This window comes from Chiloscyllium punctatum, chromosome 44 (assembly GCF_047496795.1).
Source record: "Chiloscyllium punctatum isolate Juve2018m chromosome 44, sChiPun1.3, whole genome shotgun sequence".
NCBI classification, from domain to species: Eukaryota; Metazoa; Chordata; class Chondrichthyes; order Orectolobiformes; family Hemiscylliidae; genus Chiloscyllium; species Chiloscyllium punctatum.
In genome coordinates, this window is record NC_092782.1 from 39648200 (window position 1) to 39669525 (window position 21326).

Genomic DNA, 21326 nt, shown 5'->3' on the forward strand with positions numbered 1-21326 from the left:
AGGGTGCTATATAATTGCAAGTTAGTATCTTCCAGTGAAATGCAGTGATATAATTTCTTGTAGCAAGTGATTAAGAGTATGTTTTGCAGGCTGTGATGCCTTTGGAGGCCATGAGATATGGCAAAAAGCCATGCATATAGCGTAGATTGTCTGGATGTGTGTGAGTACAGGTGATCATTCAGAAAACCGTTGCCAAACTCATCAGTGTTTAGAACTGAATTGGAATTGAGAAATGCGATCAAAGCATCTGTACGCTGAACCACTGGCAACGGTTCATTTTTTGTAGTATGTATATATTAATTTACAATGACTTACAGTCATCGCCTTATTTCAGATTGTTAAAAACTACGTGTCCCAACATACAGCGCGCTTGGCAATTCGTGCTTGTGGTCTGTTTGGGGTACCGTCTCAGACCGTCTTTGGTGGAAGGGGCTTTGCAGCTCGCAAACCAGCTCTGCCATCCTCCAATAATCCTTTAGCACCAGAGCCTGGACTGAGGAACTGCCAACGTGAGCAATGCGTCGCTGATCAACGCACTTTGCACATAGGCTGTGCACCTTGTGGGAGGGGAAGAAAATCCGTCTGATGGAGAGGTAAGAGTCACAGCTCGGAACCCTAACTCCAGAAATAAAGGCAGAATGTCAAATTGGGAACAGGACTCGGCGAATATTATTGTGCATCGGAAGGTATTTTTGGGGGATGAAGCCTGAAGACCACCTCTGGCGAGTTGACTGATTATTTACGCAAGGTCCAGTGTGACCCAGAAAATCAAGCATCGTTTGATAGCAAGAAACTAATTTTTTTTTCGCGGGATAAGGGTAAGATTTTCAGCACTAGCAATGTTGCCAGCTCAGGAGGCGGCTAAAATTTACCACACCAATTACGTGAGGAACTCAAGAGCGATCGGTGTACTCTGGGCTATTTTCACCATTTGTTTTGCGATCGTGAACGTGGTGTGCTTCATCCAGCCTTACTGGATTGGAGATGGGGTAGACACCCCACAAGCCGGCTACTTTGGGCTTTTCCATTACTGCATCGGCAACGGGCTTTCCCGGGAGCTGACCTGTCGCGGCAGCTTCACTGACTTCTCCACCATTGCGTCCGGAGCTTTCAAAGCCGCCTCTTTCTTCATCGCGATGTCCATGGCGCTCATCATGGGCTGCATCGCCTGCTTTGTCCTCTTCTTCTTCTGTAACACGGCCACCGTCTACAAAATCTGCGGCTGGGTGCAACTTGCATCTGGTGAGTCAACGTGGGGAGAGCACATATTCCCTCCCCCATTCCCCCACCTACCGCCCACACCTTAAAATAAATAGTTAGCATCTCGACGTATGTTTAAGTATCAACTTGGTCTGTCAACCGCACCTCTCTACAGCGATAGCAGAACGGTCCTCTCGAAGTCAATGATTGTGTAGTCAGTGTTTGTCTGAGCTAATCTCTGCAGGTCAGATTTTGATGGTATCTGGTTCAGAGGTAGGTGAGGTGAGGGGAGTGTTCTGAGACCTGGCTGTCCACCTTCAACAGAAGAATCCGTTTGAAGTGTAGCAGGCAAAGCTCACCTCAGGGATCACGAGAATACGTGTTTAAAATAATAGTTGTCAAGGCACTTATCTATGTTATTCTGGAAAAGATAAATGTGTTTTCGACGGTTAATACATATCACTTCGTCATTTGGAGTTGTCTGTCTCCCTCACCTTGGTAACCATCTATCACGCATCACTGAAGCAACCAGTTAGGGACCAGTTAGATTTTTGCCCGCCTTGTTCATTTTGGGTAACTTGTTCTGAGTATTTGCAACGGAAATAATGGTGCTTGTTTAGTCATAGTCAAAGAGTCATACAGAACGGAAACAGACCTTCCAATCCAACTCATCCGCGCAGACACTAGATATAATGTACATTTTTGATCAGTTGAGTTATTGCCCAGTTAGGATTTTCAGGATAAGATTCGGACAATCGCATGTAACTGCTGTGTAGTGGGAACCCATAAGTGCTAGACTTTCTGTGAGAACTTGATTTATATAAAGTTATAGCAGCTTTGGAAACGTGGCTGCAGTGTAGTGATGTGTGAAAAAGCTTTAAGCAGCAGAGTTGACTATAGGTCCAGCCATTCCAGGAGCAGGTTTCCAAACAGTGCATTAGATTGGGAAATGATTCGATTTCAAGCCAATGTTCAACCCTTTCACCTTTGCTTTTTGAAATATATTCGTATAGCTCAGATGCAACTGTCCAAGAATAATGTAATCCGAATGGAAAGCGAAAATGTATATTACACGATAATTCGTTGTTACTAGATTTTCAATGGAATGGTCGGTATTGGAATTTAAATGTGTGCTTTAATTCATTGCCATAGTTTTATATACTAACTTCACTTTGTTTTGGGGGCAGATATTGAAATAAATAATCCACTATCTAATTCAATTTACACGTTTTTTTAAAATTGAAATCTACAAGTAACATTATCTCAACTCATGATTTGTGAAATAAAAACGGAAAATGTTGCCAATTCTCAGTCAGCTCGGGAGGCAGCAATTCCGAGAGAAGCCAAGTTAGAGCGGTGACAATTTTGTCAGACATCAGAACGTTTGACGAATGATCATCAACCTAAAGCATTAATTTCGTTTCTCATTCCGTGTATGCTGCCAGACCTAATAAGTATTTGCATCATTTCCATTTTTATTTCAAATTTCTGGTGTCCACGGTACATTACTTGTGTATTGGTGAACCTTGTTTGGAGATTACTAAATGCCAACAGACCCCTATTTAGTCCATGATACCACGTGCACAATACGATCACAAACACTTTTGAAAAGAGTACAAAGTCACATCTCATGTTTATTCTTGTGTGTGATGATAATTAAGTAAAAGGTTCATAGATATTAGCAAATAATGTATTCCCAGGTCTACATTATAGGATTGTGGTTGCTTTATGGTGACAGTGAAGATTAAACTACACCAAACAAAGCGTGTGTTATAAATAACTTAATATAATTCTAGGGTAAATATTGATGTAATCAAAAATCTACCTGAATTAAATTTTGCTACATTTATTATCACAAATATGTTACTTGGTATGAATGTATAGAAATAGTTTTATTTTATCCAATATTTTGTGCTTCAATATGCCAGATATTTACTGAATGCTTGTTCTGTTTATTTCTTTGTAAGGTTGTCAGCATTCTTGTAACAAAAGGAATTCTAATCATTGTAATAATGCAATGAAAATTAAATCAAAATATACGTGCTATTGCAAATGATTTCTGTTTCTATTAACTTTAAGGAACCTTTTTAACCTAATCTGACTTCTGTGTCAATTAATTTTATTGTCATCAATTTCAACCACATGAAATAGTTACATTAGGAAAAATGTACTGTACAAGATTCTAAAAAGCATTATATTGCATATGAAATAAAAAGCAGGGATAAATTCTCATTGTTTCTGTTGACTCAAAAGGACATTGTTTTATAGATTGATCCTGAAAATGCAATCAAGCAAGCATGTCTGTTCTGAATAATCTGGAGCAATGTATTCTGTTTGTTTCATCTACATATCAGACACCACTCAGTATTATCTTGTGTATGGGAGGCATCATATGAATGAGACTAAAGCTTAGTTGATTGCCTTTGTTTCAACTGCAGTCTGCTTTGATTGATCCTGTTTACAGGTTGCAGATGATTTATGTTAAATATGTAAAGATATACAAGAAAGCAGCTAGGTCAGATTATTACTGGAGGCAATGAGATCACTTCAGCAGCATTCACTAACTAATAACAAAATCTTTCAAATTAATGTCTTGTGGAAAATTAAAGTCATGATGCTGTTTGGAATTTTAAGCAATGTAATTGTGTGATTCTTTTAATATTACTATTTGAATTTGGCAATAACATCATTATAGTTATTAATATAAATCTTATACTTTTTTGCAGCACAAATATTTAGATGCCTTATCCATTAAAATAAAAATTGAAGGTTTTCAACCATTCCATTGAATATCCATTTTGCAAGATACTATGTTCGAAAGTCCTTCCATCAAGCAGAAGCCAGATATCTTTTTTGTAGTTTAATACGAACATCAGGAATGGAAGGTTGCTGATGGAAGGAGATGAATGCTCAATCAATCACTCAGGCATATCAGGAGTCAAAAGACAGGTTAACCCCATAATGTCTCATCAATCACCAAGCCATTTAGTTAATCATCAGAAGTGCCATGGAGTATTGTGAAACTAACTGACTCTGTCACCAGATGTCTGTCACAGAGTAAGTTCCAATCTCTCACTCATATAAGTTGCTTTTCAAGGTCTCAAAAGTATCAGTCACCTAGTTTGAGAGTAAATTAGTCTTCACTTGTCTCTTTCATTCTTTGAGATCCTTTGCACATGGTCTTGAAGATACCGGCTGTTGCATTGTGAGCTGCAACTGATTAAGTCATCCATACCTGATTGCATAGAGATTTACTGTTGTACATTTTCTATCATCTACTGAGAGCTGTTCATGACAATCTCAACAATATTATAACGGTCTTCTACTCCTGTGTTGACTTTTGTATGAAGATAGGCTGAATACCAAACCAATAACCAGTTAGCAGATAAGCAGCATAAAATATAACAGAATGTCATCCCTGATGAAAGGCTTATGCCCAAAATGTGAACTCTCCTGCTCATCAGATGCTGTCTAACCTGCTGTGCTTTTCCAGTGCCACACTTTTTGACTTGAAAATGGCAAAGCTGATTGACTCTATACATAATGGAGACACATTTGTTGTCTCCAGAACGTTTAGAAAATATAAATAAGTTATAGGGATAATTCTGTATGTTTCTGGAGAAAGAGCAGATTGAGATCAAAGTCTCTCACCTTAAAGAGGCTACATTTTGATGACATGAGGAGAAAAACAAGAGCTCCAGTCATAATGCAGTATCAGAAAGGAATGAGATTACAAATTAATCAATTACTGGGGAAATGTTGAGGAGGAGGGAAATTGATTGACCAACAAATGAAGTGATGTGGCAAATAAAGGGGTAAAAGAGACTTTCTTAAATGTAAAACTAACGGGAGTTATAGAGTCATAGAGATGTACAGCATGGAAACATAACCTTCAGTCCAACTCGTTCATGCTTACCAGTTAATCCAAACCTAATCTACTCCCATTTGCCAGCACTTGGCCCATATCCTTCCAAACCCTTCCTATTCATATACCCATCCAGATGCCTTTTAAATGCTGTAATTTTACCAGTTTCCCCCACTTCATCTGGCAGCTCATTTCATACACACACCACCCTCTGTGTGAAAACATTGCCCCTTAGGTTCCTTTTATATCTTTCCCCTTTCACCCTAAACCTATGCCCTCTAGTTCTGGACTCCCCTACCCCAGGGAAAAGACCTTGTCTATTTATCCTAACCATGCCCCTCATGATTTTATAAACCTCTATAAGGTCACCCCTCAGCCTCTGATGCACCAGGGAAAACAGCCCCAGCTTATTCAACCTCTCCCTATAGTGTAAATCATCCAACTCTGGCAATATCTTTGTAAATCTTTTCTGAACTCTTTTATGTTTCACAACATAGGAAGGAGACCAGAATTGCATGCAATATTCCAAAAGTGGCCTAATCAATGTCCTATACAGCCGCAACATGACCTCTCAACTCCTAAACTCAGTGCTCTGAACAATAAAGCTTAGAGTACAAGATAAATATAACGATAAAGTAAAGCAATTAGCAAACTGATCAGTAGAGAGAAAATAGAAAACAATGTCAAAATCATGGGAAAAGTATGAATAATTCTAAGCCTGAAAAATGTTTGAAATATATTTTCATTGGTGATAGGTTGTCAAGGAAATAGGTCAATTAATTAATCAGAATTCTGAAGGTCTACGTGGTTGCAGCCCAGCTGAGGAGGAGTGTTTGCGATTTATTGACAGATGTCTGTGCTGCTTACAGCCTCCAGTAGAACAACTGACTTAGCTGGGGACGTGGAAATTTATTGTGGCAACTTGCCATAGTGTAGGTGAGGCAAGTGCCAAGAAGGAGCTAAATTTAAAAAAAAGAATAACTCTTGCCACTTTCACTAGAAGCCAGCTGAACCAAAGCTTTTGGAAACAAGTCTTTAAATTTTAAATTCTTCTAAAATAATTAGCATTGCAGGATTCCAGGCTGATTGGCTTCCCTCTCAACTAAACACAAACATCTCAAGTCTCTTGTTAAGGGCACAAACAAGCATTTTGAAAAAGGAAGAGGATCTGTTTTTTTTTATTTCATGGTGAAAATAAATCCTTTTCTAACGAGAAAACCAAGAGAAGAAATCTTGCATAAACAACTGCTAGTTTTATTTGGTCTCACGTACTGTTGATATTATAAACTGTGAAGGTTGACTCTCACTTGAAGTTTGTCTCTTTAAAATATTAGTACTGCTGTAACCCTATAGCTTGGGCAATTTGTCAAATGATTTGCTTATGAGCACTTGTAATAGCTCAAGCAGAAAATTGTTGGCTGCGGTCTACCGTTGGTGTTGATTACTCACAGTGTTGGTATCTATTGAAATAAACCTCCAAACTGAAAAGAAGAACGATATACCTCTAGTTTATGATGGCTGGAGTTGGCAGTGTTTGCCAATAAGGTTGCATTGTTTATTATGAAAAATCATTCCCCAATTAGAGCCACCATCCTGGAGGAGGATGAGAGTAAAGTTTCAGGAGTTAGACATTTATATTGTTATAAAGCGGAGGTTGACCCGAGAACTAAAACCAAACACCCAAAGAGGAGCAATTCACCCTATAATCTGTAAAAGGTGTGTGAAATTTGGTGTTACCTGCTTTTCAGCAACTTCTAATAGTTAAATAAAATAAACCCCTGATACTTTAAAATCAACAAGTAACATTTTATTTATCTTGTGATGATACTGCTCTTTTGCCCTTGGTTCTTTTTCAAAGGGGTCATAAAGACACAGGTTCTGATGTGTCTGATTTGGATGGGTTTTAGAGCCAACTTGATTATAGCTAACAGATACTGCCTCGGTCAAAAGGCTTTCAAGTAAGAAAAATGCTTTTACAATGAAAGGGGAGTAGCCAGCTCAGCTTTTCTTTGGTTTGGTTTGGTTTTAGCAGTCTGGTTGTTCAGAGCTGCTGGTCAGTTTAAGTTAGGGAATCAAAAGAAACAGCTATAGTGGAAGAAGTTTCCATGCCAAATCTCTCTGCCATCTCTCTCTCTTGTAAGACTATGTGTTTGATTTTACCTTTTTTTTCCAAGGGGTGTTTATGGAGATTTTTACAGGAATTTGGAACAGCATCATTAAGTTGGGATAATTTGTTGGGTTTTCGGATAGGTTGTTATTCTATATTCTGTTCTCTTTTGTTTGTGTTTCATTTAGTAATCTTGCAAATAAATTCTGTTTTGTTTAAAACTAAGTGGTTGGGCCAGCTGCATCACTCCTGGAATATCCACCATATCCCTGCTTAAAACAGCTAGAGATGTTAGGGTCTGGGCTACTTTCTTGAAATGTTTTGAGGGCGTCTGGCCTGGTTCAAACAATCTAACTCCAACAATGAACAAATTAACAAAACTCTTAACAGACCAAATAAAACCCTTCTAACTACTAACTATTCCTGAATAAAGCAAGATTCTAATGGTATGCTGTTCCAATAAATACAATTCCCACCTGTGAAAAAAAGAATTTAGTGTCTCAAAATAACAGTCAGGTTATGTGTCTTCTTGAATGTTCAGTGCATTCTCCATCGATTCTTCTGTCAGGAATGCCTTCTCCATCATTGGTTTTGTTGTTATTCACATGGTGCATTCTCTAAGACATAGAGGAGGCTGAGAGAGCCAAGGATTCTCTCTTGAGAGCTGAGGGCTATTAGCTCTGGTGGATGCAACTATCTCTGGGATCTTTGTCCGACTGCCCCCTTCTTTTATACACCGATGACTTATCAATATTTCTTATAATGGGATTGGTCCTATGTGGTCAAAACTCTTAGACATAAATGTACTAGGTTATTGGTATCTAAATGCCTGGATCAAATTGATTGGCTAAATTCAAAAGCCTTACGTCTTGATAAAAGCTGCTGCTTGGCCTGCTAACTGGCCTTTTGATGCAAATGTTACAGTTCGGGCTTTCTGTGAACTTGCAAACTTTCAAGCTGCTACTCACAGACATCCGTTTTAAATCTCTCAGTACCAAAAACGCACCATCTTTTAAGGGACCAAGCAATGGTCTCCCCTACTAGCATTTAAAATTTTACAATTTTACAAACACCAAATTCCAACTTCTTGCTACCCAATCTACAATTATTTTATCGAATTTAGCAACAATATGTTACGCAAATTTATTTCCAAGAGCACTTTGTTTTTAGAAAGGGAAATTATAAGAAGCGAGTCAAATAGAATATTTTACAGAAAAATTCTCAAGGAATAAACTGCCAGGGCATGCCATTAAACCATAGAGAATATGAATAAGAACAGTATCTGAAGCATTTCTGAAGACAGTGGAACTGAACAGGTTTGTGAGAAAGTACATAGGTAGCGATGAGATGCCAACATCAGAGCCCAGTTTAGTCAAAAGGCATTTTCTGATTTATAATAAATGTTAATAAATGTTAATGTTTTTAAGTCTATGGAGGAAGAAGTGTTTGCTAGAATATGAACATGTTTAAAAGGAGAAACAGTAATTTCTATGAGAGGGCAAAAAGATTGCATTTGCACTTAGAATTTTGAAGCTGGGAGTAATCTTGGTTAGAAATTTTATTTTGACCTTGTGTGTAATGAAGGTTATCAGAGAACACCTTGAAAGAACACCTCCTTTTGCTTCTTAGTTTTTCACCTGTTATTTAGAAATGTGTGATTTGTAAGTAAATGACCTTCCTTTGGAACTTGATAATTAAATATCAGATCATTTCTAAATCATTAAATTTGTTAAAAAGTAAAATGTTGTTCAATATTCGCATCAGAAATAATGAAGCTAACATAATAAATTGTGGTCTATCTTAATCCTATGTCTTTAACATTTTAAAGAAACATGGGTTTGTGGGAGTATTGATACTTGTCATTGCAGAAACCAACAGTTAAAATATCTACTTACCTATTCATTATGTTAAAGATTGTGTGACTCTGCACTGCTTCTATTCATTACATTTCTAACCACTTCCTCTTGACATTCAGTTACATTACCAAATACTGTGGTTGAAAGACCCAGGTCCAAAATTCTATGGCAATTAATTTACCTCCTGGCTCCACAAAGCCTATCTATCAAGGCATGAGTCAGGGTTATGATGGCATATTTTTGAACATGTCTGAATGGGTCCAAATGCAAAATATTTAGAAGCTTGGCATCATCTAGGACAAAGCAGCCCACTTTATTGATGTTCCATCCATCAACTTAAACATTATTTTCCTCCAACACTGGCACACATGACAATGGTGTACACAATTTATAACAAATACTCACCAAGCCTTCTTGAACCACACCTCCAAACTTTCAGTCACGATCACATATAAGGGGAAGGGCAGCAGATGCATGTACTTCTCCACTTGCAAGTTCCTACATACTCCACTCAGCTGAGCTATACCAACCTAACTTGGAAATATATTGTCATGTCTTCATCATTGCTGAGTCAAAATCCAAAACTCCCTTCCTAACAGTACTGTGGGAGCAATTTCACTATACAGGTAGTAATGATTTCAGAAAGCAGCTCACTACTACTTTCTTAAGGGCAATATATTTTGTCTGCCAGTGATGCTTGTTTCCCATAACTGAAGAAAGAGAAATACACTGTGTTGTTGGTCTTCACTGCCATTAATTTTTCAAATACTGGTTTCTTGCTTACAATAGCATTACCAAATGCCAGTCCATAATTTGTTGTTAGATTTCCTGGAATGTCAGACATTATTTCCTTTCTCTAGTGTAGGTATGCCAATCCTTATTTATTTATGTGATGACTTCAACCTTTGTAGATTGCCCATACTTCACTTTGTTTCCAATTAAAAAAATCTTGATATCTCTCAAAAGTTTCTTCTAAGATTCCTTTATGCAACCTTCACTGTCTTTTCTTTATCTTCCATTGCTTTATATCTCTCCCAGTCTCATGAAAGTACACTATTCTTCACCTTTTGGTGAAGTATTTTACTTTTATGCTATCTTTCACTTCTGTTGTCAACCAAAGATGTTTTAATTGATAAGTGGATCTCTTTTGCCCTTAGGGATGTATATACTAGTCCTGTGTTAAGCTAAGTTATACTTTGAATATCTCTAATAGTTCATGTGTCATTTTACTCAATAACAATTTTGACCACTTTTTGTTATCATTCTTTAGGCAGAATCTTACTTGTCGCACTGAATGGGTTTAATCGGAAAAAGATAGGATGGAGGGCATTGGGTCGGTTTGTTGATGTGTTCCCACCTCTGGCTGATCATGTCAGAAACATGATAGGAGTGGCAAGGACTATCTTCTCAGTAGCAGCAAGCAACCAGTTGAATATGTAATTTCCACTTGTGGGAAGATTGAGTACAGTTCTGGGATATTCTTTTTGGCAGACAAGCCCTCCACTAAAGTCAAAACCCAACAGGTACCTAATAGAGTCTTGCTGGGAGCTGAGGTGACCTTTACTTATACCTATACTGGCACTGCAAATATCAACGGGCCACATCTGCAGCCACAGGTCATCATTGTGGAGAATTGTCCCTTCCACATTGGTGCCACTGCAGTTGCAGCCAGTTTGCTTTTAAAAACATAAACACCTTCAAAGATGGAGATGCCCTCATGGGCCCGTTCCTACAAAGAGACACACACCTCTGCTAATGTTGTAGGCTGTCTGATTTAACCTGAAGCCTCAAGAACATGAAGCCTGTCATCCTTAATTCAGTTGGGAAGTTGCCTCCTGTAAGAGTGCATCAGCAGGCAACTGCCAGTAAATGAATGCAGGATAAAGTAAATAAGATCTAAATGGAGTTAATCTTCATTCGCATTTTAGGAATACTTCATAGAAAATTGGAACAGAAGAAACTGAAAATTGCAAATTTATGATTAAAAAATTGATTGAATTGTAACTTAATTTGAAAAAGTTAGACATGAAAGAAATCACCTCTTTACTCCAGAGGACTGTGGTGGCTCAGTCATTGGGTAAAAACTTAGTTTCATAGATTTCTACATATTAAAGACATTAAGGGATGTGGAGATAGTGCAGAAAACGGCATATATGTAGAAGATCAGTCATGATCTGGTTGAATGGCAGAGAGTGCTCAAGGCACCAAATCAAATACTCTGCCACAGAAAGTGGTTGAGGCCAAAACATTGACAGTTTTCAAGAAGGAGTTAGATACAATTCTTAAGGCTAAAGGGGTCAAAGGTTATGTGAGGAAAGTGGGAGCAGCATACTGTGTTGGATGATCAACTGTAATCATATTGAATGGTGGAGCAGGCTTTAAGGGCTGAACGGTCTACTCCTGCACCTATTTTCTACGTCACTAAGTACTGCTGCTCTCATTAACTATGACCACTTTTCATTCATTAAGTTAGAATAAGCATTATTGAAACTTCGAATTTTCCAGCTTTGTGTCTCCTTTTCCAACTTAGCTTTGAATTTGGTTGTATTATGATAACTGTTCAGTTACTGTTAGATTATTAAGAGTGTGTAGCTCATTGCTAAATTTAGTAATGCATGGCCTTTCATTAGGTTCAGAGATTATTGCTAAGATAAATATTGTGAATTCACTCAAGAAATTTACCAGTTGTCTGTTTTGAGCTACTCTGTTTTTATTCTAAATGAAAATTCAAGATTCCCTTCAAACAACTATGCTTTTACTGCAAGTTTGTCTAATCTCTGAATTAGTATAGTACACTACTTGAAAATAACCTTATAGAAGGAAAAATAAAGTCTTAGTTTTGTGACTGCAAAAGCAACCTCTTTTTGTCCATTTTGCTGAAACCAGAATGTTGTCAACAGTGTGCTACTTCTGATGTTGCAACCGAAACCGTACACCACTTCCACATTCTTGGTTTTTCTGTTTTCCATTGAATTACAATTCAGATTCTAAATTCCAGCAGAGAGCATGTGGAACATGTGTAATTTAGCAGTGGGGGGAGCTTTTCATTGGTGAAACACTCCATTAGCCAAGAATGGCATTTCCACAGGCAGGCTATTAAAGTGCCAACTGTTCAAACAGGGAGACTGCGTATCACTGCTGGGATGCTGTAGTGCTTTAGAGTAGTACATTATTGCAAGAGATGTCTGACTGTCGTAGCTGACTTGTTCCATTCATCAGCAATGCCTTCCTGCAAGTTCTCCTCCAGAGCATTAAGGAAAGGCAAGAGCTGCTTCTTCTCAAAGATTACATTAGAAGGTCCTCTTGCCTGCCCAAGATAGCCTGGATGGAGGTGGCAGAAGATTGAGCCATCACAGAATGAACAGGACAGCCTGGTCCCAGTGCGGGCAAAGGATGAACAACCTTCTCTGATCCACGTTGCTGAGTGCCAGTGTCACTTTCCAACAGGAGCCTCTCATGGGGTCATTAAGTAAGAAAATGTGCAAGTTGGCAGTTATGCCAGAAGAATAATGCACAAACCAACCTTAGTGTCCCATGACAATTGAGGTCTGAAGTTCTGGAAGTTTGCCTTTTGTGTGAATTCAATGTTTGAATGACAGGGCTTTATGTGTGATTGCGATTCATGCAGAAAAGCAGCAAGATGTCATTTGACATGCACAACAAGCAGGGCTACAACATGCAGAGAGGACACGGACTACTGGAGTGCCCAACCGTAGGCTCCTCACATCTGCTGAGATAGAATTGCTGGTGATGTCTGAAGGAGGGCGTGATCTTTGTGGCAGATGGTGAGGCATCCAGGAGTAAAAGGAAAAAGGAAAAAGGAAACCATTCTGCGAGTGACAGGCGAGCATACATGATGCATGTGATAAAATGTGAAGTGCAAAGGATATGATGATTTCTAACATTTTGTTCTCCACTATTGATTATCACCATCCAAGGACTGTGCCAGAGCTACATCAGAACCTGATGAGTCTGTCACTTGAGATGATGAAGCCAGTGCTCAAGTGGGAATATTGTCATTTGCTCCATCACCTACCTCTAGCGGCTACACCCGCACAATCTGCAGAGGGTCCTTGTTTATATTCGGAAGCACACTACAGACACATAGTAGCTGAGAGGGGTGGGGTAGGATTAAACAGCCGGATCATCCAAATAATCAGAGGACTAGTGGGGCAGCACGGTGGCACAGTGGTTAGCACTGCTGCTTCACAGCACCAGAGCCCGTGGTTCAATTCCTGCCTTGGGCAACTGTCTATATGGAGTTTGCATATTCTCCCCATGTCTGTATGGGTTTCCTCCAGGTGCTCTGGTTTCCTCCCACAGTCCAAAGATGTGTGGGTCACGTGAATTGGCCATGCTAAATTGCCTGTAGTGTTAGGTGAAGGGGTAAATGTAGGGAAATGGGTCTGCGTGAGTTGTTCTTCGGAGGCTTGGTGTGAACTTGTTGGGCCTGTTTCCACATTGTAAGTAATTTAATCTGTTGGACCCCTGCTGAGCACCATACAATTGATAAACCTTTAGTCATGGCCTCTTGAAGCCTGGGGACATTATGGTGGAGATTCCAGGGACTCTGTACAGCTTTGTGTGGGGTATGGAGGAGTCCATGCAGTCTATGGCTTTTGTTATATCTTAGGCATTTAAGCACATGGTTTCTTCCATGGAGGTCCAGGTCGAGAATTCAACATAGATGTGTTCTGACCTATATTCCAAGGCTGTGGCCATAAGTTCCATGCAGCTGTGGCTGGACAAAAGGATCAAAAGACATCTGGACATCCCTCAAGGAGCCATGTCCTGCCAGGTGACAGAGTTGTTTTTGTGTACATAGGTGAAGGAGGAGCACATGCAAGTTTCCCTGAAGCTTATCTCGCATGGCATCTATCGAATCAGCAGCATCTCCTCATTCCTTTCACCTTCGACCTCAAAATCCTGAGTAGGCTAGACTAAGAGGAATCCCCACACTCCAGAGTATGCCTGTCATGGTCATCAATCAGGCATAAAACTGCCTCCACCTCAGGTGCTGATATTGAAAATGCCTTAGATATGGTGGAAAGGAAAGAAAACTTCTAAGAATATGAAGCAAAAGGTAGCACAGTGGTATTTTCATATAAATATATGCATAATATGATTCCTTTTCTACAATTGTTTGTGATCATTGAGAATTATTTTGGCCTCTCATAGTTGCAGATGTAACACTCATGGCATACATCATGTTCCTCATGGTGTGATAACTGGAAAGGAGACAGGGACATAGACGAAAACACTGAATGACCTGTTACATTTTCATCCATTCTTCATTGATCATTCATATGGATGATTACTTCTGTGATGGTCATTCTGTGAAATATGGCTTTCAGTGAAGTCTCAGCTGGCTACTATCTATGAACCTTAAACTACATTTGTGTACTGAAATCTCAGTGGCTATGAATCAGATGCAATTGCGTTCAAAGCACTTAAACAAGTGCTTTGGGCAAGATAGACTGCTGCATGGACAGCCACATACCCCTGAAGTCTCTTTAAAATCAGCTTTCATACTGTTCTAGAAGATGCAGGGTAAGAATTAACTGTACAAGGGAAGATTGCATGGGCATGTCTATATCCCACGAAAGAGATGGAAGTCTGTTGCTAATGTAAGTGCATTATTGTTATGCAAATCTTGTGTAGATTAGGCACCCCTTGTCTGTCTCTCCATGGTGCTGGCCTCCATGAAGGATCAGTTGAATTCATGGATTCCTCCTGATGCATCAAGAAAATCCCCTTATATGAGGGGGCCTGGTTTTCCTCACATTCTTGACTTGGATTATCTGTTGGCGTTGTAGTGCAAAGACTACAATTCATAACACCTTCTGGTGTGGATGTTAAAGAGCCCTTCCAGACCTGTCAAGGCAGCAGCAGTGCATTTTAAGAATCCCACTCTATGCCTTACAATGGCTCTGGTGAATGCATAAATTGCTGCAGAAAATGTGTTGCTGGAACAGCGCAGCTGGTCAGGCAGCATCCAAGGAACAGGAGAATCGACGTTTCGGGCATAAGCCCTTCTTCAGGAATGAGGAAAGTGTGTCCAGCAGGTTAGGATAAAAGGTAGGGAGGGGTGTTGGAAATGCGATAGGTGGAAGGAAGTCAAGGTGAGGGTGATAGGCCGGAGTGGGGTGGGGGCGGAGAGGTCAGGAAGAAGATTGCAGGTTAGGAAGGCAGTGCTGAGTTCGAGGGATTTGACTGAGACAAGGTGGGGGGGAGGGGAAATGAGGAAACTGGAGAAATCTGAGTTCATCCCTTGTGGTTGGAGGGTTCCTAGGCGGAAGATGAGGCGCTCTTCCTCCAACTGTCGTGTTGCTATGGTCTGGCGATGGAGGAGTCCAAGGACCTGTATGTTCTTGGTGGAGTGGGAGGGGGAGTTGAAGAGTTGAGCCACAGGGTGGTTGGGTTGGTTGGTCCAAGTGTCCCAGAGGTGTTCTCTGAAGCGTTCCGCAAGTAGGCGGCCTGTCTCCCCAATATAGAGGAGGCCACATCGGGTACAGCGGATGCAATAAATGATGTGTGTAGAGGTGCAGGTGAATTTGTGGTGGATATGGAAGGATCCCTTGGGGCCTTGGAGGAAAGTAAGGGGGAGGTGTGGGCGCAATATTTGCATTTCTTGCGGTTGCAGGGGAAGGTGCCGGGAGTGGAGATTGGGTTGGTGGGGGGTGTGGACCTGACGAGGGAGTCACGGAGGGAGTGGTCTTTTCGGAACGCTGATAGGGGAGGGGAGGGAAATATATCCCTGGTGGTGGGGTCCGTTTGGAGGTGGTGGAAATAACGGCGGATGATACGCTATATATGGAGGTTGGTGGGGTGGTAGGTGAGGACCAGTGGGGTTCTGTCCTGGTGGCGGTTGGAGGGGTGGGGCTCAAGGGCGGAGGAGCGGGAAGTGGAAGAGATGCGGTGGAGGGCATCGTCGACCACGTCTGGGGGGATATTGCGGTCTTTGAAGAAGGAGGCCATCTGGGTCATATGGTATTGGAACTGGTCCTCCTGGGAGCAGATGCGGCGGAGACGAAGGAATTTGGAATATTTAGGATAAAAGGTAGGGAGGAGGGAATTGGGGGAGGGGCGTTGGAAATGCGATAGGTGGAAGGGGTTAGGATAAAAGGTAGGGAGGAGGGATTTGGGGGAGGGGCACTTTAGGATAAAAGGTAGGGAGGAGGTTAGGATAAAAGGTCTCCCGTATTCTGCTGGACACACTTTCCTCATTCCTGAAGAAGGGCTTATGCCCGAAACGTCTATTCTCCGTTCCTTGGATGCTGCCTGACCTGCTGTGCTTTTCCAGCAACACATTTTCAGCTCTGATCTCCAGCATCTGCAGTCCTCACTTTCTCCTCGAATGCATAAATTGGTAAACATTTGGATTAGGAGCAGAAGTATGTCATCTGGCCCCTCTGTTCATTGACTGATCTGACAGTGGTCTCAACTCCACATTCCCAAATCTCCCGATCTAAAGTATTCAATGAAGCTGCTGCTGCCAGTCTCTGAGGAGAAAATTTCAAAGACTCATGGTCCTCTGAGAGACAACGTTCCTCCTATTCTCTACCTGAAATGGCAGACATTATTTTTAAACTATATCCCCTGATTCTAGTCTCTCCCACAAAGAGAATCACCCTTTCAGCTTTCACCTTGTCAAGTCCCTTCAGGATCTGATATGTTTCAATAAGATCACCTCTCCATAAATTCCAACAGCCCAGCTGTCCAACATTTTGCTAGAAGATAAAGACCCCATCCCAGATATCAACAGAGCGCAATTTCTCTGAACTGCTTACAATGTGTTAACATCACTCCTTAAATAAGAAGACCAAAACTGTTTACAGTTTTAATGGCTTCACCAGAGCTACAACTTGAGCAAAACACTTGCAGTGCCCGAACACTAAACGTTTTGTGATTAATGTACAGGACACCCAGAATCCTTTGTGCCTCAGAGTGCTATGATCTTTCTGAATTTGAAAATATACAGTTTTTCCATGCTTCCCATAAAATTGGATAAGTTCACATTTTCCTGCATTACACTCCACCTGTCAAACCTTTGCCTACTCACTACTCATTGAACTTATATAATATCTTTGCAGACTCTTTATGTCCACCTTAAACGTACTTTCCTACCTATCTTTGTACCATTAGCAAATTTAGCAACCATGTCTTTGGTCCCTTTGTCCAAAACATTTATATAAATTATTATAATTAAAGCTCCATTGATCCTCACAGTATAGCACTTCAACCTCACATCCTGCCAACCTGAAAATTACCCATAATGTCCACTCTCTGCTTCCTATTAACAAAACAAACATCTATTTCAATATATTACTACCGAGAGCATAAGCACTCCTCCAGGTCCAAGGATGCCTTATTGGTGTCATCAGTCATGTGAAGGGAGATTAGATCTTGTCACTCATTTGTCAATAATTCATTTGTCAATTTAAAACCCTCTGGGCGATGTGAGTTCTGTGACATATACATTGTGACAATTCCGTCAGAAATGAGCATATACCTGCAATATTCTTCTCCTTCAGCCACGTACCAATTGTATGTTCACAGAGTGAAATCCTTCATGATTACAATTACAGTTGAGGTTCCTAAAAAGCTTTTTATTGTCCATATGAATGTAGTTGTTGACACTTGCATTCAAGTTTAACAAAACAGTGACACTGGAGGTGGCCAAACATGTATCCTGGCTTCCTTTGTCAGTGGGGAAGTTGAAGAAATCCTTGGCACAAGAAAATAAGGCATCAATCACCTTCTTTATGCACCTGTATGATGGCTCTGGCCATTGGAATGCCACTTATGTTACCCATCATGTCCTGGAAGCCACTGCTGGCATTGAAATTGAGTGCCATTAGAACTTGAGGGCTAGCTGGCATAGAGCTCAGATAAAATTCATGTCTACATATGTTAATGAATTATCTAACATATCTCAGTGTCCATTACCCTCAACGTCCTCCAATTTCTCTGGATTTGCCCCTCAATTGGAGCTAGTTTGTTCTTGTCTTCTGGAGGCGTTGTTGCACCAGTAATCATATTCACTGATACCTTCACCTGGGATAGCCTTCTCCTCTAGTGTAATATGCTGTTGGCTTTGTGACCTTTTATTGGGCAGCAAGAATTCCCTTCTTCGCATTTTCTCCTCCTTTTCTTGAAATTGTAGGAAAATTGGGTGAATGAGACCTAGGGCTATGGCAATAATTAAACTGTGTGAAGAGAGAAGATATGCATTTAGGAGCATGGCTGTCCACAGTTCTCATCATTTAACTAATTATTAGGGAGTCCCTTTAATTGACCAGTTCTGTGCAATGTGAACTCCACCAAGCCAAAGTGACCCTGCTCCCACTGGGATCTGCAATCCTTACAAATAAACATGGAATTTCAGAAAACCACAAACAAAGGTGATCCTATATTCTACTCTCCCCTGTCATCCTCACACTTATCCCCACCGCTCTTGGCCAACCCAACATAAATGTGTCTCTCTCCTTTGTTAACCATGGACCTTCCCACATTACCCTGGAACCTAACACTATTTTCCTGCACATGCAATTTCTACTGTTATGCCTCCACTTGTGAATGTCCCAATAACCATGCTAACCCTGAACCCTCCTGTTATCCTCCTCAATGCATATGTTCACTCATTTGTCCAATTTAATGAGGCCTTTCAATACCTGACCTTGAACAGAGACTTGCCCAAATACTGAGTACAACTTCCCTCCTTGGCTGTAGCTCTTCCTCTGCCATCCCATTCAATTCAAAGTGGAGGCGATTGCTTTTGCTGGACTGTTAATCCAGTGATCCAGATAAAGTTGTGGGGACTCAAGTTTGAATCCTGTTGTGGCAGATGGCGGAATTTGAATTCAATTAAAATCAGGAATCAAGAGTCTAATGATGACCATGAACCCATTGTTGATTGTTGGAAAAAACCATTTGGTTCACTAATGTCCTTTACGGAAGGAAACTGCCATCCTTACCTGGTCTGGCCTGTATGTGACTCCCGACCCACAACAATGTGGTTGAGGCTTAACTCCCCTCTGGGCAATTAGGGATGGGCAATAAATGCTGGTCTAGCTAGTTACGTCCACATCCTGAATGAATAAAAAAGAACCATGAACCTCTAACCATTGATAAAAGCAATTTAGGCCTTTTATATATATTTCAATCCTTACTTGACCCATCTACACCAACTCCCTTACATGACCACCAAACCCAGAGCACTAGGCCCCTCTCTCCACCACATCTCCCTGCATCTGAACACCAACCTTTCAACACCCACTGCCTTGCGCCATAAAGATCAACAGGGTACCTACTTTCCTCACTCCATAAAGCTGACTGGTGCTTGCCACCTTTGAAGGATCATAAACCTAAGACCACAAGATTGCTGTGCATTGCTGACTTTATCCTGAGAGTAGCATTTTATTGAAAACTGTTTCATGGTGAAGAATATTCATGGCATATAAATGTATTTGAGGACTGAACTCACCACAGAGCAGCCTAATGGTTGACACACTGCAAAATCATTGTCAACTTTATTGCTGGATCTCAACCCACCATCGGGACATCAACAGTTCAAGCTTACCTACTTAAATGACCCTGCATGCCCTGTTTCAAACTCTTGTTGGCTGCATAAAACTTCATACCCCTCCCTCACCTCATGTGGTTTCCTCCTAAGATCAATCATATAAAGACATATTTTTAAAAATACTTTCAGATTTTTTCAGACATTTCTTTTTATCCTTTAGGTAGGCAAGTCCTTGGTTTTGTAAATTTTACTATTTGTTTCTCAAACCAAGTTAAATAGATGGATTATGGATGGTTTCTTGAACAAAGGATATTTCTACATACAAATAAGCAAACTACTGAGTACTTGCTTAGTTTGGAATATTCACAATAAAAGATGAAATTAATCACTTTTGCAACTGAGTATTTGCACATCACTGAGTTACTGAGTGTTATGTTACTGAGGATTGAAACTCTATTTCACATTAAAAGCAAATGAAACAGAACAATTTAATCTTCTGATCAATTGACACAATTTGATCTCCAATTGGAGACCTTACCTACAATTTTAAAAGACTGACCTTTACTTGACTAGTGAGAATGGTTCCATTTCCCACAACAGCCATCCTGTGGGTGCTGTGATTAAAAAATATCAGTTCATAACCAAATTGCAGAACAAAGATTAACATTGCACAAATAATGTCTCATACAACTTTCTGTTTAATCACTGGAGATTGTCAGTGAATGGTTTCTGAACAGCAGGACTAATCATTTATAGAATGTGCAGGATAAAATTCATTTCAGTTAAGGCTAGCTTGTCACAATACTTGCATCCTTGTAGTCTTATTTGGACTGAAACCCAGGTTTCAGAGGTTGGAGAATGCAGAGAATCCACTATGCCATACTGCTTTCATGACATTAAGTTTAAGAGAAATTTAATAAATGATAATTAACTCAATGAAACAACTTTAATTTGGATGTGTGTACTTTCATCGGACAAATCTATGGGCAGTAGAAAGTGAAAATAGCTAATAGTGCTACTTTGAACACATTTTGTTTCTTAATTGAGGGACACACGAACAGCTTTTGGTGCTGAATGTTGAAAGACAAGCTCAATAAAAATTGAGCTCAATAAACATGAACTGCACCATGGTCTAATCTACAGGCGACCTGTCAATGTGGAAAGACTAAATGTAATTTATCAGCATGAATAAGGTTTGTATTCAGATATTGAAGATGCCAGATTCAGTGCCTGAACTCTGCTGAGTCACCAAGTTTTAGTTGGTGGTGGAAGCAAAGATAAATTACTTCAGCCCTTTAGGATAAAACAGGAAAAAAATTAAGTACCGTACTGTTTCTGGTTGCTATTCAGAGTGGCATGTTCAAGATACCTCAGTCTATAGACTACAGCTGAGGCAGGGTAAGTCTTGAATAGTGTCCGTTATTAGGAGATAGCTTACCAATTATTATTGCCAACACTCACTTATGAATCATGACTCCTCAGTCAAAGTCAAGCCATAAGATAATTAGTGCCAGAGATGGAACTGTTCCTCCGGGATGTGCTAGTTCCTACAGAATGAAATGGGAGGAAGAAAGTTAGTAAGAAAGAAAATTATTATATGGCAGTGCTAATTGACCTCCCATGATGTTGCTCAAAGAAATTCTAAACAGAAGTCATGAAATCCAACTTGTATGCTCAAGCAGACTCCTTCAGTAAAATAACATTTTGATGTGGATGCATTTGAGTTAAAAATGCAAAATTGCAAGTCAATTTAAAGTAAGTTTTTTACAATTA

At 40.2% G+C, this 21326-nt stretch overlaps 1 protein-coding gene across 1 annotated transcript in view; it reads left to right on the forward strand.

The window, feature by feature from the left end:
- The first annotated feature begins 412 nt into the window (after positions 1–412).
- lhfpl3 (LHFPL tetraspan subfamily member 3) overlaps positions 413–21326 on the forward strand; it is a 309308-nt gene continuing 288394 nt past the window's right edge. Inside the window, exon 1 of the mRNA XM_072562708.1 lies at positions 413–1242. Coding sequence (XP_072418809.1) covers positions 840–1242 — 403 coding nt within the window. The 5' untranslated portion in view covers positions 413–839. The remainder of the gene's footprint in view (positions 1243–21326) is intronic.